The sequence below is a fragment of the Nanorana parkeri genome, unplaced genomic scaffold (assembly GCF_000935625.1).
Source record: "Nanorana parkeri isolate BGI_ZX_2015 unplaced genomic scaffold, ASM93562v1 scaffold126, whole genome shotgun sequence".
NCBI classification, from domain to species: Eukaryota; Metazoa; Chordata; class Amphibia; order Anura; family Dicroglossidae; genus Nanorana; species Nanorana parkeri.
The window spans coordinates 2,058,623-2,077,113 of record NW_017306394.1 but is presented as its reverse complement, the minus strand read 5'-3'; the positions used below and the strand labels follow the sequence as shown (position 1 = coordinate 2,077,113).

General features: G+C 46.5%; 1 protein-coding gene across 1 annotated transcript in view; it reads left to right on the top strand.

The window, feature by feature from the left end:
* TEKT3 (tektin 3) overlaps window positions 1-18,220 on the top strand; it is a 19,457-nt gene extending 1,237 nt beyond the window's left edge. Inside the window, exons 2-8 of the mRNA XM_018553634.1 lie at window positions 2,234-2,838; window positions 9,598-9,681; window positions 11,974-12,044; window positions 13,239-13,382; window positions 14,312-14,534; window positions 16,245-16,399; window positions 17,939-18,220. Coding sequence (XP_018409136.1) covers window positions 2,260-2,838; window positions 9,598-9,681; window positions 11,974-12,044; window positions 13,239-13,382; window positions 14,312-14,534; window positions 16,245-16,399; window positions 17,939-18,155 — 1,473 coding nt within the window. The 5' untranslated portion in view covers window positions 2,234-2,259 and the 3' untranslated portion in view covers window positions 18,156-18,220. The remainder of the gene's footprint in view (window positions 1-2,233; window positions 2,839-9,597; window positions 9,682-11,973; window positions 12,045-13,238; window positions 13,383-14,311; window positions 14,535-16,244; window positions 16,400-17,938) is intronic.
* The last annotated feature ends 271 nt before the right edge of the window (window positions 18,221-18,491 follow it).

Here is an 18,491-nt window from a genome sequence, read left to right as displayed (position 1 = left end):
TGCCACGGCAACCAATCAGGTGAATGCTTTGATCCTCCTGCTAGGTAAGGAAACATCTGATTGGTTGGTGTGAGCTGCAAGCCAAGCACATTATGTCTGGGAGGTTGGCTACAATGTCTAAAAATCATTTAAAGGGCCAGACCACCTATAAACGAGTCAGTTTTTGGTAGAAACAGTTTCTTATACCTCTCACAGGGTAGTGCGATGTTTTGGGGTTCTCAGGTCTGCTTGCCCAATGGGGACTGCCAAACATGATTTTATATTTACTTATGAATGCAAAATTCACCTTTTTACTACTAGAGCGGCATAAATGAAGATGCAAAATGCGTTGCTCGGCCTGTTTATGGCTTCGTATTGTTAAAGTAGAAAATAAATATTTACAGAGATTAAAAAAAAAAAAAAAAACAGAAGTCTATATTTGTGCTCTGGGAGCGCTGAGATCCCCGTGGGTGGCCGCCGAATCTGGAGGGAGAAAGTAACATGATAGGCGGAACACGATCTCTTATTATTTCACAGCCGCACACGATTAATAAGCGCTGACACTGGTTTTATCAGCGGGTAATTGCAGCTATCGCTTTCCAAAGGGGACGTCACTCTTCCAGCCCATTATGGGCTGACAAACCGGCGGCTTAGAAGGTGAATTGTCTACGTCACAGTAGAAGCCCGTACTGTCTGCCTTTGGTCTCTTGCTCTTTTTAATCACTAGAACCCATTAATGTTGCTTATAGCAACCACACCGGAGCTCGCTTAGTTTGCTACACTGCCTGGGAAAAATGCATCACTGTGCTGCACATAGCCTGTGCAAAGAGCAGAGCGGTGGGAGGGACCCAGCAAGCCCCACCCACTATAGGGGCTTACAGAAAACGACAGGAAGGGCGGGGACAAGACCAGTCACTCTGCACAAGCAGAGAGAGCAGCAGTGATCGGCCTTTATTACAGGAGGGGATGTAGACAAGACCAGTCACCCTGCACAAGCAGAGAGAGCAGCAGTGAGCGGTCTTTATTACAGGAGGGGGCGGAGACATGACCAGTCACCCTGCACAAGCAGAGAGAGCAGCAGTGACAGGTCTTTATTACAGGAGGGGGCGGAGACAAGACCAGTCACCCTACACAAGGAGAGAGCAGCAGTGACCGATCTTTATTACAGGAAGCTCCAATTACTGCACAGATCTGGAAGAAATACATAGAGCTCACAGAGATTCAAGATAAACCCCCTGAAAGAGACCCACACACAGGGGTGTATCCACCGCAAGGCAAACAAGGCGTTTGCCTTGGGCTGCACTTTTTCAGAGGGGTGGGGGGCGGCTATAGGGTGGCGACTGTCTCCCAATTGTGTTCCTGCATTGTCACCCTGGTACAATCTGCAAGCAGCCATGCCAGCACACATTGCGTAGGCATTTTCCACAGTTGTCAATATCAGTAAGTTGATCCAGAGTAATGATATTCAATTGAGTTCAAGCGAGTGCCTGCAGACAGGAAGTGATTGGAAGAGCATATCAACAGTACTGAGATAGGAACAAAGGTGCATCCAGCATTTAAGTGGTGAAGAGGAATGAGACAAATTGTGCATTTGCATAGCTGTTCTTCATCGGTCATTTACCTTAGTGGTTATCATCACTCTTATGATGTAATGCAGGACAGTGGGACATCTGACCAAACTTCATTCTGAGGCTAGGTTCACACCTGCACTACACCGCACGACACCCAGGACGCGCGTCCCGGGATGGCGCGGTCCTGTACAATGCAGGCAGCGATAGCCGCGTGGCCCCATTGATTTCAATGGGGGGACATCCGCACTGCAATTGCAGAAGAAAGGTACATGTACCTTTCTTTTGCGATACAAGACGCGCGGCTGTTTTAGCTTCATGTTCGGAAGCACGGGCGGAATCGTGGTGGGAAACTGCGCGATCCCCCGGCGCCATTAAGAAATAATGGTACCCACAGCATGATCAGTTCAGACCTTGGCGACTCCTGATCGCGCGCCAAACCGTGCACGATTGCCACGCGGTGAGGTGTCGCCTAGGTGTGAACCTAGCATCAAGGAGACATCTGCCTGTCTCCCACTTTCTTGGATTCTCTTTCATTGGGCTTCCTTAGGTTTGTACCTTATATAGTTAATATGGTGTATCTGTGATTCATGTAGGTGTTCTGGTGTTGCTACCAACAATGGTAATTGATTATATGTTATCGATGTTTTAGCTGCCATGTTTTGTTTTCTACCTACTTCTTACAGACAGTGGTGTCTCCACTCCATCCACCATGGAGATCCTTGGCTCAAACTTGACGTCTACCTATGCTCGACCGAGGCCAACCCCAACCAACTTTCTGCCGTCCATATCCACAATGGCATCAAGCTACAAGAACCGGTTTCCTCACTATACCCTAAGCCACAGTCTGAGTCTACCATGGAGGCCCAGTACCTATTACAAAGTTGCCTCAACCACTCCAACGTTGGCTCCCCTGTCCAAGAGCGTTCCTGGATTAAGTCCACCTCAGATTCTTCCTTTCGCCTCCAACAGGACTGCACTTTTCACTAGGTACTCCCCAGACGACTGGTACAAGTCCAACGAGAACAATTATAGGGATTCGGAGTCCTCCAGGCGCAGTGCCGAGAGGCTGCGGGTGGACACCAGCCGCCTCATTCAAGAGAAGGATCAGAAGACCAGAAGGATTCAGGGCGACACCAGCAAAGATTTGGGAGAGCGGGTCAATGACATTACCTTCTGGAAGTCAGAGATCGTTCATGAAATTGACCAGATGATCGGTGAGACAAATGCTCTTTCAGAAGTCAAGAGGCGTTTGGAGAGGGCACTGGTGGAAACAGAAGGACCTCTGCAGGTAAGAAAAATATTTGGGTTCCCAGGAAATGTATAGTGGCTCTAACAGTCACAATACAATGTATTCCCAGAATGTACATGTGTTCATTTAATAATGTGATGGTTACCTGAAAGTCAACTCATAGACAGATTTGCAGAATCTCCCTCTAGCAACTAGCCCTTCAATGGTAGTGACACATTTCTGTGGTCTAAAAAAAAAGTGCACTATGCCAATTTTGCCATAATACTTCATTAATTGTTGGGCATGGTAAAGGTGGGTGTTCCTAAAGGATATTTCGGTTGTGACATCTTTCATATCTTTTAGCATGAGCTTTCTTTGTACTGCTCAGCATTTGGTCACATGATGTCAGACATTATGATTGCAGATCTGAACAGGGAGGACTTAGCTATATAATGCCCAGCATGTGTCACTGACTGCGGGTCCCCTATAATGGAATTCTAAATGCCACTTGGGGCAGTGTCTAGTCCTGGCCCTGGGTGAAAATGCCTTCCTGCCTCTCAGCCTGTCCCTGATGACCGCCTATAATGAGGCATACAGTAATACCTTGGTTTACGAGCATAATTCGTTCCGGCAGCATGCTTGTAATCCAAAGCGCTTGTATATCAAAGCGAATTTCCCCATAGGAAATAATGGAAATTCAGATGATTCGTTCCACAACCCAAAAATATTCATATAAAATGATTACAATACTGTACTGTAATATAATACTGTACAAAATATAAAGAAAAATAAACCAATTACAGGTACCTTTGTGGCCGGTGTAAGAGGGACAAGAGAGAGGAGGATTATTGTGTAGGACAACTTTCACTATCACTAACGGAATCACTGCTATCTCTTGACTCAATGGAATCTTTTTCATTTCGTGAAACCTTAACAAGGAATCTATCCAATGTGACATTGCATTGTCGTTAAACAGACTCATCGCTCGCACTGCTACAGCCTTATTCGGGTGGTGCTTTTCTACAAAATTTTGCTCTTATTGCAAGACATTTGCTTGTATATCAAGGCAACATTTTTCATAAATGTTTGCTTGTCTTGCAAAACGCTCTCAAACCAAGTTACTTGTAAACCAAGGTATTACTGTATTTCCTATGATAGACATTTGGGAAGATATTTGCCTGCCCTCACATAAACATGGGACCTGCCTCTATCCTTGTCCAATGCCCTCACATGAATGTGGCACCTGCCATTATCCTTGTCCAATGTCCTCACATGATTGTGAGACCTGCCACCATCCTTGTCCAATGTCCTCACATAAACATGGGCCCTGCCTCTATCCTTGTCCAATGTCCTCATATAAATGTGGGCCCTGCCTCTATCCTTGTCCAATGTCCTCATATAAATGTGGGCCCTGCCTCTATCCTTGTCCAATGTCCTCATATAAATGTGGGCCCTGCCTCTATCCTTGTCCAATGTCCTCATATAAATGTGGGCCCTGCCTCTATCCTTGTCCAATGTCCTCATATAAATGTGGGCCCTGCCTCTATCCTTGTCCAATGTCCTCATATAAATGTGGGCCCTGCCTCTATCCTTGTCCAATGTCCTCATATAAATGTGGGCCCTGCCTCTATCCTTGTCCAATGTCCTCATATAAATGTGGGCCCTGCCTCTATCCTTGTCCAATGTCCTCATATAAATGTGGGCCCTGCCTCTATCCTTGTCCAATGTCCTCATATAAATGTGGGCCCTGCCTCTATCCTTGTCCAATGTCCTCATATAAATGTGGGCCCTGCCTCTATCCTTGTCCAATGTCCTCATATAAATGTGGGCCCTGCCTCTATCCTTGTCCAATGTCCTCATATAAATGTGGGCCCTGCCTCTATCCTTGTCCAATGTCCTCATATAAATGTGGGCCCTGCCTCTATCCTTGTCCAATGTCCTCATATAAATGTGGGCCCTGCCTCTATCCTTGTCCAATGTCCTCATATAAATGTGGGCCCTGCCTCTATCCTTGTCCAATGTCCTCACATAAACATGGGACCTGCCTCTATCCTTGCCCAATGTCCTCACATGATTGTGAGACCTGCCACTATCCTTGTCCAAGTTCCTTACATAAACGTGGGACCTGCCACCATCCTTGTCCTATGCTAATGGTGCTGCATAGAAAATTGAGACCCACTCAAGTAGACACTGTGACATATCCAATGCCACCAACTGAGCAAGAGGTCTATTGTCAGAAATGGTGCTTCTAATTGTAAGCAATACTTTTTTATGGGAGCAGTGTTTGCTTATTTCAAGCTGTCTGTGACCTTCCTTGGCCTGATCTTCTGATGCACTGGAGATGAAAATTATTGTGTCTGAGATTATTACCAATGTCCAAGTGTTTTCCTTGCATCAGAGTGTTTGTAAGAGCTCCTAAAGTGCGATTGTCACCTAATCCATTGGCAAACACAATGCAGGATGGAATATGAGGTGGATCTCATGAAGCAGTCTGCAAGACTCAGACAAACACAGTACTCAGTCAGCTGTTGACACAGCGATAATCCCCATTTAGTTGTGACTGTGAGGGAAGGGCAATACAACAGAGACACAATGACCTACTAATTGCCTTTATAATGAGACTCTTCAACGGGGAGATTGTCTTGGAGGAATGATGCCAGTAGACATGAGATGATATTTGATTGGGTGATGATCTTGTGTCCGTGGATGCCCCCTGACCTGCCCTGGTTGCTATAATTTTTTATCTGACAGGGGCTGTGGTACCTTCTCACATCCACCTCCTCCCCTCTTCAATCACACGAACAACATCACAGCCCTGGGGTTGGGTGGATCTTACATCATCATCTGACCTCCCTCTTAGGTCTTTGGGTGCCCATGGGTTGCCCTGTCCCTCCATTACAGCATTTTAGTGAGGATCGGGGTGTTTAGAGCTGCCCAAGTCATACCGTATGTAAGTTTTTTTTGCACTGAATGCCCATCACAAGAGTCTGACCACAGAGCTGTTTGTGTCCCACAAACATAGCCTACTGCTATCACCTAATGTGGACCTCTTATCAGTTCTATTTTTAATGGTAACTACAACAAGTTTTGTGGGTGCAACACATCCAGGTACTTATTACCCCTCACAAAGATCACAGTACTCCCCCGATAATTCCTTCCTCTGCTTTTCTCTCCCGAAGAATGGGGCTATTTTTGTTCCGGCGTCATCCAGGGTCACCATCTACTTCCTGGACTGAGATAGACATACATGAACTGAATAGGCATCAGACCAAATGGGTGTCAAATAACAAAAAGTCTTTAAATATTCAACCGCAAAGGATTGCGATTGAATAATTAAAGACTTATTTGACCTTTTCTCCAGTTTGGTCTGATGCCTATTTAATATATGTCTGCACTCTATGATTCTCCTGGGTACCCTACTAAGTGGTGTTGGAGCCGCCTTACCAAAGCTTGCTTGGAAATCCTTGGAATATTTGGACTTTTGAACTAGTATTTAGATCCCAGCATCTCCTAAACATTTGGATCCGAAGTTTACAATGTCTAAGGCAGACTTCACACGTATTCACGGAGGTAAAGTGTGTTACCACAATGCACAGTAATGCATGCACAGTGGTGCAGCATGGTGCTGGTCCATTCACTTTGAATGCCAAACCAATGTGCCTTGCAAACACCTCAGTACACACATGTGCTTCAGCATACCACTAGGCACATATTAGAACCATCTGTATGTTGTGGTGAGGTGTGCTTCACTGAAAATAAAAAAAAGTTACTTTCTGATTTTTGTGAGTCGTGGTGTGTTGGCAGTCCATTCAGAATTAAGGGTCTGACTTGGCACAATGTCAATTAACTTGCCGACTTGCTGCAAAGTTACAACGTTGCAGTCTGATTACTGGAAAGAAGGAGACTGAGGAAATGCTTCCTCCTGCCTGCAGCAGACTGATGACATCATCTCAGCCTAGACACTGTCACAGCATGTATACAGTATGAGCAAAGTAGCATGAAATCCATAGCGGCAATCCAATTGGAAGTATTCTATTGTAACGGTTTAGTTCTGCTTTAAATAGAACTAGACACATAGAAGAGTGACGGCAGAAAAAGACCATGAAGTCTTCCCCGAAGACCTCATTCACACAAGAATCGGCCGGCATGTACAGCTCTGTGCTGCGTGCACGGCCGTATCGGGCAGATCCCGGGAAGGACAGGTCGTGCGTGTGATTAATACACAGCCCCTGCCCTTCTCTATGGGACTACGCGGCCATACGCCGCCCTATGCTGACCCCAAGTGCAGGTGCATACGGGTGCGGGTGTCCCGCCTTAGACAGGATCCACTCGGTCAGCGTACGAGTACGGACACTCGCACGGACTAGCAGGGCGGGTGAGCGAAGGGCGACGTACGGCCGTGTAGTCCCATAGAAAGGACAGGACAGGGTTGCGTACTAATCACACGCAGCACCTTTCCTTCCCGGGAGCTGCCCGATATGGCCGTGCACACAGCACGGAGCTGTACGTGCCGGCCGTTTCTCGTGTGAATGAGGCCTAATAGACAATTCCCAGTTTTGTTCCTGTGTAAAATATTCAGCATCTTCTAAATTCTTCTAAACCCTAATGAGGGGCCCCGTATGACCCAGGAGACAGACCCCTGTCAGGGATTACAGATGGGGCACAGGTGGTACAACCTGCTGATTCTTACCACGTCCACCGCATTCCCACCATATAGGGTGACCATTGTCCCCGCACCTATTCAGGAACTATCAGTCCCAGCATGCTTTGCTGGACATGCAACATACTTCTCATACTTCAGCTTAAAGTGGAACTATGAGCAAAAATGACAACTATGCTGCAGTCTGCCACCATTATTAACACAGCATGTTACTGACCGTGCACGTCTGGGAGTCCTCTCAGGTCATTTAAAAAAACGACACTATCTTTGGCTTATCTTCCGAACTATTTTATGTCAGCAGTTCGGCCAGGGTGCTGATTGCACTGTCCTTTATATAGATAGCCACTACAAAGATCTGTAAAAATGTGATAGTTATACCAAAGTAATAATAATTTCAGGAAAATTTTAAAGTGACAAATAAAATTGCAACCACAGTCAATATGCCATAGGATCTGCAGTAACGTGTGTTTATATTACTGTATAAGTTAGATTGGTGACACCTCGTCCCTTAAATTCCCCCAGGCTGCCTGCTAGCAAACAGTGTAACAAGGACTTTTAATAGAACACACCGCGGGCTGGCCGCTGAACAATGGACAGAGCCATATAGACGGCCGTTGCTACAAACATTGTAACAGTGTCAGCCCAAGGAATGACTGGCTATATAATAAAACACTGGCCCCGGGACGGTGATACATTGTGTCACACAAAACATTAGGAGTTTAACACTGGCCATCCGCAGGGAAGGGTGTGTGTGCCATACACTGAACATTCCGCGAACCACAGAGAGTACATTCCATTACAGACAATGAAACAATCCCAATGAGCCTCTTCTAGGAGGACAAAGAGGCTTCAAGTGAGTTGATAAGGCCAAGGTGAGAGCCTGGCCTTATGAAGAATTTTCCTAATCTGAAGGGGACCTGTCACTACTACATAGGACAAACAATGTGAAAGATACAGTTCACTAGGAGTTAGCAACATCATGAGTGTGGAGGGTTATAGATTATAATGAATACAGGTTGGTGATTAGATTGCAAGACCTAGCATTTCAACTTTTGGTGCATGTTCGGGGAGTTAACCCCCCCACAGTCTCTTCTATTCCTCAGGAACTCTATTGGGCAGATCTCAGGTCTGCGCACCTGCTGTGCCCAATTTGAGGGTTTCCCACCATCCCTGCACTAAGTTCTTGTGTCTACACACCTGCGACCATTATGAGAGGTTCCAACCATCCCTACACTAAGTTCATGGGTCTATACACCTGTTGTGGCCAATATGAGGGGTTCTCACTATCCCTGCGGAGTTTCTGGGTCTGTACTTGTACTCTGCCCATTATGAGGGGTTCCCATTATCCCTCGTTGAGTTCCTGGGTCTGCACACCTGCTGTGCCCATTATGAGGGGTCCCACCATCTCTGCATTAAGTTCCTGGGTCTCCACACCTGCTCTGCCCATTATGAGGGGCTCCCATCATCCCTGCTTTACGTTCCTGGGTCTCCACACCTGCTGTGCCCATTACGTGCCCACCATCTCTGCATTAAGTTCCCAGATCTGCACACCTGCTGTGCCCATTATGAAGAGTTCCTACCATCCATACATTAAGTTCCCGGATCTGCACACCTGCTGTGCCCATTATGAAGAGTTCCTACCATCCATACATTAAGTTCCCGGATCTGCACACCTGCTGTGCCCATTATGAAGAGTTCCTACCATCCATACATTAAGTTCCCGGATCTGCACACCTGCTGTGCCCATTATGAAGAGTTCCTACCATCCATACATTAAGTTCCCGGATCTGCACACCTGCAGTGCCCATTATGAGGGGTCTCACCACCTCTGCTGTATTTTAGATGTATTTTATATTATAGAGAACAGGAGTAGCTGAAACACTCAAAGGTGGGCAGGAACAGCCAGAAATTATGACAAGGAGATCTCATTACCGGAGTATCAAAGATTTATAAGGGTTCACTCCACCTATAGCTAAAAAACTTTGGGGTAAACTACCTTAAAAATATTTATTTTATCTTCTGGTCTTCATGTATCGATCTATGGCTGCAACATCGCTGCATTGAGTATTTGTCTGGTTTTGGGTTGTGCTGTGTTTTGACTTTGTCACTACAACAGGGAAGTCTAATTGGTCTCCTAATTATTGTGCATTGGCTGGCAGGTGGCTCAGGAGTGTCTGTATCACCGGGAGAAGAGGATGTCTATAGATCTTGTGCACGACGATGTGGAGAAACAGCTTCTACAGGTGAGACGAGGAATCTCTAACAGCAAAATGTGCCACCTACCTGTATCAGTGAGGGACACATGAGGAAATGATAGAAACATAGCGCAGAACAAAATGGAGGCAGAGCAAACAAGTGCACAATTCTTATTGGGTGTGATTGGCAATGCAATTACTTCCCATGCAGATGTATACACTATATGAGCAAAAGTCTGTGGACCCCCTGCCATATCACCTATATGAGCTTGTTGGACATCCCATTCCAAAACCATGGGCATTGATGTGGAATTAGACCTCCTCCCTTCTGGAAAGGCTTTCCACATGATTTTGGAATGTGTCTATGGGAATTTGTACCGACTCAGCCAAAGGAGCATTTGTGAGGTCAGCTACTGATGTGGGACGGGAAAAACTGGTTCGCAATCAGCATTCCAAGTCATCCCAAAGGTGTTCAGTAGGGTTGAGGTCAGGGCTTTGTGTAGGCCACTCGAGTTCTTCCACATTACATTGGTCAAACCATGTCTTTATGGAGCTGGCTTTGTACACAGGGGTACAGTCATGATGGAACAGAAAAGGGCCTTCACCAAACTGTGGCCAGGAGGTTGGAGGAGCACAATTGTCTAAAATTATTATTATTAATATTATACAGGATTTATATAGCTCCAACAGTTTGTGCAGCGCTTTACAATATAAGGAAAACATTACAATCACTAAACAATTCAAGACAACATGGTAAGGAGGGCCCTGCCCCTGAGGGCTTACAATCTAAAGGGAGGGCGAAGTGATATATGAGGAGGTAGCTGTGTGGGGATGAATTGTTTGAGAACGTGATGGTTGAGTGGTTAGGTTGAGTTGTGATAGTCTTCCCTTAGGGAGATGAGTCTTAAGGGAATTTCTAAAGGCAGTCAGAGTGGGAGATAGACGGACAGGTTGGGGTAAAGAGTTCCAGAGGATGGGAGAGACTCTAGTGAAGTCCTGGAGGCGAGCATGGAGGAGTTGACAAGGGAGCTGGAAAGCAGAAGGTCTTTTGAAGAGTGGAGGTGGGCGGTTAGGGTGATACTTTGAGACCGGGTTTGAGATATAGCCGGGTACAGAGTTGTGGATAAAATGTCTTTGTATGCTTTACCATTAACAGTACTCTTCACTGGAGACTCATAAACTCAATCATCTGGAGGGTTGTCCTCATACGTTTTTGTCAATATAGTGTATAAGAAGACCTGTATAGCATAGGGCAAGGGCATTTGACTGATTTAACACACAAGGGTGTCCTTAAAAGAGAAGTCCAGTTGCAGCAGATCTGCATAGAGAAGAATAGGGACCTCCTCTCTTATTCTTCTTGTATTATTGTGGGAGGAGAACTTCAAGTGGCGTTTGTGGACGTGGCTCGCTCTCTGTCCATGCTAGAAAGGTCAGGTATACCCATCGCTTTTCATGCTAGGCTGCTGCATGAAAATTCTGGGTTCCCTTAACTACAACCGTTACCGCCTTAGTGCCGTAAACCCCCAGGTGGATGGACGGTCTGAATTGGCACAAGTGACCCATTGTCAGGTTTAAAGGAGAACTATGGGGTCAGTTTTTTCCCCCATAGTTCTCCTTAGGGTAACGGGAGGACACAAACTAGCGTCCTCCCGTTACCCTAAGCTCAGTATACCGCGAGCTACAGCTCGCGGTATACTGAGACGCCGCAGCCGGAGCGGATCCCGACGTAGATGACGGGATCCGCCCAGCTGCGTGAGTGACAGCTGGCTCTGCCTATCTAGAGGCAGAGCCAGCTGTACCCGCCCCCTCCCCCGTCCGTTCCGCCAGTCAGCGCTGGCAGATCGGAGCGGGCAGAGGGGAATCCAGCCCCTCCCCTGTCACGGCAGAGAGCCGTGACAGGATCGAGAGGCGAGCGAACCCGGTATGTGTTCGCTCACCTCCCGATCTACTGAGCCGACCTGTGACAGTCTCATTGTCACAGGTCGGCTAGAACTATGAGGTGAGTGAAAAGCACTTACCTCATAGTTCTCCTTTTAGCTCCAAAATGTCTCCCAAAAAATTCTTTAGTCCCTGGGTCCTAAAAACAAGCCCAAAAACTGATACTTTAAATAAACCCCAGCGGGGTAACAGGTTGCCCACAAATCAAATAATCGCCAAAGTGTTTAACAAAGACAATGCTTCAGTGCCGTCAATGAATAGGACACGAAATGGTGGCTGGAATAGTAAACTCAGGTCATTCTTGCCATAGGTTTATGAGGAAAAAGGCTCAGTGGTGTCACCTGAGAAACTAGACAAATGTTGTTGTCATCTTCTTGATATTGTTGTATTTGTATTTAATAGGAAGTTGATTGCATCAAGTCTTGTCAAGAGAGAATGAGAAGGCACCTGGACAGGACAGCAGCACAGCTTGCGTAAGACACATGACCTCTTCACTGAAACGTGTTTGTATGTGTTTGTTGGGGAAGGGGGGAACTAGGAGCCCTGTGGATACCTACCTTATGATCCTGCCATTAACACACTTTCTATCTTAGAGTGACAACGCTCATTCACTGTCCTGTATCTATGGAGGAACAGCGTTGTCTCCGTACGACAGGAAGTGTGTTAAGATTACAGAACACCTCACCCTCCTCTTCTCCATTATGCAGGCGAGGTGTTCTGTAGTCCACAAAGGGGACCCAGGCAGAGCTAATAACACTGCTTAAGATATCACTGCAGGAGAGGCAAAGTACTCAGGAAGTTTTCAGATCACAAGATTTCTGGTGGGATAAATAGATATTTTTTTGCATTTACTGCAGAGAATAAAACACATGAGAACATTTTATGTTATGCTAGTCTGCTGGTGTCTATACATTGATTCATTGACTTGAAACGAGTGTTGAATCAGAAAAGAAAAGTCAAAAGACCTTATGTGCATATGTGCTTCGGGTCAGGGAATCAATATAATAAGGTAAGATCAGCTTGGCAACCAGGCAACATTCATCTTTAGAATACGAGGTTAATGCAATGTCTGCATATTGCAGCCATTAAAAGTTTCCTTTGAAGTTCAACTTCAGCCAAAACACTATTTAGAGAGATTTTGTGTACTTCCTGTCTCTGTGACCACACAGGAAATGAGGGAGACTCTCCCCAATGATAGGGGACAGATACAGCAGTAAAAACCTTGCATAGGCTCTAGACCTCCATTGCTTTGTCAAAAAATAGGTTTAGCAAGCTTAAGCTAGGATGACGAAACTCCCTCAAGATTATTCTCTCACTAACTCCACAAGTTTTAGTCCAGAGTAGGAAACAATTCTCCCTTTCGTCCTCACAGGGGGAAAATAATCCTTCCAGATCCCACAAAGACCATTGGATCAATTGCCCATATCAAATGCACGTATCAATGCTTCTTTATCCTGGAAGCCATTGATTGCAGACATTGCCATTGCCCCAGTCTGACAATGGACATGAAGTTTTCTATTAGTCAGGTCCACAGTTGTCTAGATGCCGTACACTGATGTCTTCTCACAAGCACCCTAAGCACTCATCAAGTCATATTTATTTTGTCTGTGAGTACTTTTAGTCCTGGAACTTAATATGCAATGCTAAAATCTCATCTGTGTCTGAAGTTCAAACAGGGCAGCTCAACACGAACTAGAGAGGGACATCAATGACAAGCAAACAGCCTATCGCATCGATGGCAAATGCCAGAATCTGCGGAATACCTCTGATGGCATTGGCTACTACCGAGGAGTGGAACGGATTGATGCAACGTATGTGAATATCCTCTTTCTGCGAACTATATAGGAGTGTCTCCAAGTCCCTCAACATCTCCTCTCTTTGTGTCCCACAGGATCTCCTAGTGTTTGTGTCCCTCAGCATCTCCTTGTCTATGTGTCCCCTAGCATCTTCTAGTGTTTGTGTCCCCCAGCATCTCCTGGTATATGCATCCCTTAGCATCTACTAGTGTCTGCATCCATCAGCATCTCCTTGTCTTTGTGTCTCTTAGCAACTCCCAGTGCTTGTGTTCCTCAGCATCTCCTTGTCTTTGTGTCCCTCAGCATCTCATTGCCTTAGTGTCCCTCAGCATCTCCTTGTCTTTGTGTCCCTCATCATCTCCTTGACTTTGTGTCCCTCCGCATCTCCTTGTCTTAGTGTCCCTCAGCATCTCATTGCCTTAGTGTCCCTCATCATCTCCTTGTCTTTGTGTCCCTCATCATCTCCTTGTCTTAGTGTCCCTCCGCATCTCCTTGTCTTAGTGTCCCTCAGCATCTACTTGCCATAGTGTCCCTCAGCATCTCATTGCCTTAGTGTCCCTCAGCATCTCATTGCCTTAGTGTCCCTCAGCATCTCATTGCCTTAGTGTCCCTCAGCATCTCATTGCCTTAGTGTCCCTCAGCATCTCATTGCCTTAGTGTCCCTCAGCATCTCATTGCCTTAGTGTCCCTCAGCATCTCATTGCCTTAGTGTCCCTCAGCATTTCCTGTGTTCCTCAGTATATTATTGTCTTTGCGTTCTTCAGCATCTCATTGTTTTGTGTCCTTCAGCACCCTCTTGTTGATTGTGTCCCACAGCTTTTCTTGCTTTCTGGGCCCCCATCATCTCCATTTCTTTGTGTCGCCCAACATCTTCTCGTGTTTTGTGTTCTTAACATTCCCTCTCTTTGTGTCCCTCAGCATCTCTTTGTCTTTGTGTCCCACAGTATCTCTGTCCCAGAAACCTGGGCCAAGTTCACAGATGATAACATCTTGAGGTCACAGTGTGAGAGAGCCACCTCCGCCAAGCTCAGAGAGGATGTCGAAAATTTACTAAATGCCACTTCCAATGAGATGTGGAGCCAGTTTAACCGAGTGAATGTCATGTTCACCAACCGGATCTCCGAGACCGCGGAAGCCAAGAACAAGCTCCAAAGTCACCTAGCAAAGGTACAACGTTGGGCCTGTGTTCAACTTTGAAGCTGGTGAAGACAGGATGTCTACAGCCATTTAGAGTCTTGGTGGCCATAGACTGCTCAATATGTACAAGCAATGCTCCTGATACTGAGTATGCTGGAAAATCTCTCTTTGAGCAGATCCCAAACCTTCCTTCTTTTATGGAAGGACTGAAGGATCAAAAGTGTATAATTTTTAAATGTCCACCCATGTGGTTATATCCACCCATGTGGTTATATCAGGACAGGTCTGCAGGAGACAGTGGCAGCATAATGATGAGAAGAGGGTATTGGAGGTAGGCAGGAAGATAGATCAGAATAATTATGTAGTTAGGAGAAGAGTTAGAGGAAGGAGCAGAGTCCTCCAGAAGTGCAGTGTATTTCTGGAGGGGAGAGCTAGATGGAGGAAGGAGCAGAGTCCTCCAGCAGAGCAGAGTATTTCTGGAGGGGAGAGCTAGATGGAGGAAGGCGTAGAGTCTTCCAGCAGAGCAGAGTATTTCAGGAGGGGAGAGCTAGATGGAGGAAGGAGCAGAGTCCTCCAGAAGTGCAGAGTATTTCTGGAGGGGAGAGCTAGATGGAGGAAGGCCTAGAGTCTTCCAGCAGAGCAGAGTATTTCAGGAGGGGAGAGCTAGATGGAGGAAGGAGCAGAGTCCTCCAGCAGAGCAGAGTATTTCTGGAGGGGAGAGCTAGATGGAGGAAGGAGCAGAGTCCTCCAGAAGTGCAGAGTATTTCTGGAGGGAGAGCTAGATGGAGGAAGGAGCAGAGTCCTCCAGCAGAGCAGAGTATTTCTGGAGGGGAGAGCTAGATGGAGGAAGGCGTAGAGTCTTCCAGAAGAGAAGAGAATTTCAGGAGGGGAGAGCTAGATGGAGGAAGGAGCAGAGTCCTCCAGCAGAGCAGAGTATTTCTGGAGGGGAGAGCTAGATGGAGGAAGGAGCAGAGTCCTCCAGAAGTGCAGAGTATTTTGGGAGATGTAGTGTTGGACATTTTCACTGAACGCTGCCATTTTCGTAAACTCAGCATATCTTTAATCTCCTACATTGTTTTCTATACATTTATATGGTGGTGTTTTTTCCTACTGCCATGGGATTTGCCTTAGGACTATACAAATAGGATTGTAAAATTTACCCGAAACAACAAAAAGAATCTAGAGAAAAAACCATAACTCTATAAGTCTTTGAAAAAATAAATAAAATCACGCAGAGGTGGGAAACCCCTTTAAACAATTTCCTCCTCTGTAAAGTAGTGTAATCATACACCTACGAGAGAGCAGCAGGCAGAAAGCTTCTTGGGCTCCGGGCCAGAAAGACAAGGAAATGGAATCTTCGGAACCTTTGCACACAATCTGAATGCGTGTTTGCAAGGCATCCAAAATGTTTCCCAACATTTTAGTCCCTCTTGGTTACTCCATGCGCATATTAATGAATTTTTACGCCTTTATGAGCTGCCAGTTATGGGCCGGAGTTCGAATAATAGATGTGATTCTTCCTGGACCATAAAGCAGCATTTTCTATCACATGTGCACCGTGGCCAACTGTTAAAAATGGTACTTATGTAAGCAATTCTGACATTGTTTAACCGCCATTGGCTGGTATTTTTAGCTTGAACTTTGCATTCTTCATCCCCTCAATTTTCATAACTTTTTTTGGAAGCCGTGGAGATAGATACACGCAAGTTTTTATAACTGTTCACATTTTTTTTTTTGTAGACTCTCCAGGAAATCTTTCAGACAGAGATGACAATTGAAGCCATCAAGAAGGCCATCAAGGACAAAATGGCTCCCATGAGAGTAGCCCAAACCCGTCTGGATGAACGCACAAGGCGCCCCAACGTGGAGCTGTGCCGGGACAGTGCGCAGATACGGTACCTGCTGCTGACACTTTAACCCAAACCCAAATAGTATTTTGTTTTAGACAGAGCAGGGAAAGATTAATGCCTATGTTGGGTGTTTATTGCCATTCGTATTGGGAATATTTACCCCCATTTCCTGAAAGGAAATCTTTCCAAGTAGGGCACAGACAAAAACACATTTTGAGCAGAATGAGGAAGGGTTAGGATCTCTGACAATGATTAAGGACATACAGTATATAAGACCAAAACTTGATTTTTGATAGAGGAGGGCAGGGGTGGGCAACCTTGGCATTCCTGCTTTGGTGAAACTGCAAATCGCATCATGCTTCTGCCTTTGAGAGTAGTGCTTGTGGCTATCAGAGTCTTGTAATGCATAATGGGCAGTGGTGTAACAATCGCCATAGCGACCCAGGCTTCTGATGCCATGCGGGCCGCCTGGGTCGATATGGCATCTCATGCTGCTGGCTGTCACTGGCGGCTGTGAAGAGGAACGCGCCACTGACAGTGATCCGTGCAGCGGCGCGTTCCTCTCCACAGACGCTGCTGACTCAGTGACAGCCAGCAGCGGCGGAGGAGGAGGCTGGACCCAGCAGTGGAGGAGGAGGTGGGGGTCGGCAGCGGAGGAGGAGGTGGGGGTCGGAGGAGGCGGGGCCACCAGTGACCGTGGAGGAGGCTGACAGGTAAGGGGTGTGACCAGCCCACCTAAGACCCTGCAGAGCCCACCATAGAGAGTCTATGGTGGGCTCTGCAGGGTCACTCTCAGGTGGGTTGTGTGGGATCTCAAGTGGGCTCTGCAAGGGGTGTAACTAGAAATCACAGGGCCCCATACAAAATTTTGCTATGGGGTCCTGTGATTTCTAGTTATGCCCCTGATAATGGGGCTTGCAGTTCCACAACATCTGGAGTGCAGAGGCTGACTACCCCTGGAGTAGGGGAAAGGTCAAGATCCCTGCCACTTTTTGGAGATCTCTCTAAGGCGCTTACACATTTGTTGCTGGAATAGGTGTCCCCCTTGGAAGATTTCCCCTCAACCTCTATGGCGGTATGGTGGGTACAACGTGAAATTCAGCTTTCAAATCCAATTAAAACCCAATGAAACCTTGCTCAGCCCTGATATGTGAGTGACCACACTTTGTCACAGCTACAACCATTTCCAATCCCCTTTTTTTGTCTGGAGCTGAGGACCGAATTGGGAAATTCCAATTTAATTGGCAACCATGACTACAATGGCCACCACCTCTAGCTGTGGATTATAAGGCAATATACCAAGAATGACAAAATCAGGAAGCCAAAGAGCAATGGTAGCGCCCATATGTGTATCATAACAGGTTCACTTTATTATTGCCTTGCTGCCGGTAAACTGTTGTTCTTGGAACACCGATGTCTGCTCCCATGAATGTGCAGGCCACAAATTCCCAATCTCACCTACCACACAGTCAACAGGGAGGTTTCCCAACACAGGTGGGACCCTGCACGGCCCTACATCATGTTACAAATTGTTCTAACTTCCCAATCTATTACCATGTAACCATTTTTTGCTCCTCTTCGCAGTCTTGTCCACGAGGTCCATGTAATCGACGACACCATACAGGTGTTGCAGCAACGCCTCCGCGATGCCGAAGACACCCTACAGATGCTGGTTCATACCAAGGCCAACCTGGAAGAAGACCTGTCCATCAAAGCCAACTCCCTCTTCATCGACCAGGAGAAATGTATGGGAATGAGGAAGAGCTTCCCCAGCACCCCTCGTCTGGTCGGATACACATAGGCGCCCGCCGCGCACTGGTTTGGTTTCCATGATATGTTGACGAGCACAGGAGAGGTGACTGGAAATCCTGGATTTTCTGAGTCATGCCTCTTGTGGTGTGTTGATTTAACGTTGTCTGGTTTGGATGCGCATGGCCATTCCGAATGCTTGTTGTCAATAATATAATTTTGAACAAACATTTAAATTTTTACTTGTGTTCATTTTTCTGATTGTGTTCCACCAGGGCCGGATTTCCCACAAGGCCAACCAAGGCCCGGCCTCGGGGCAGCAGAGAGTAGAGGGGCAGCAGGGGTGTGGAATTGCTATCTCCCAATACCCGGGACATGCAGTTCCGGG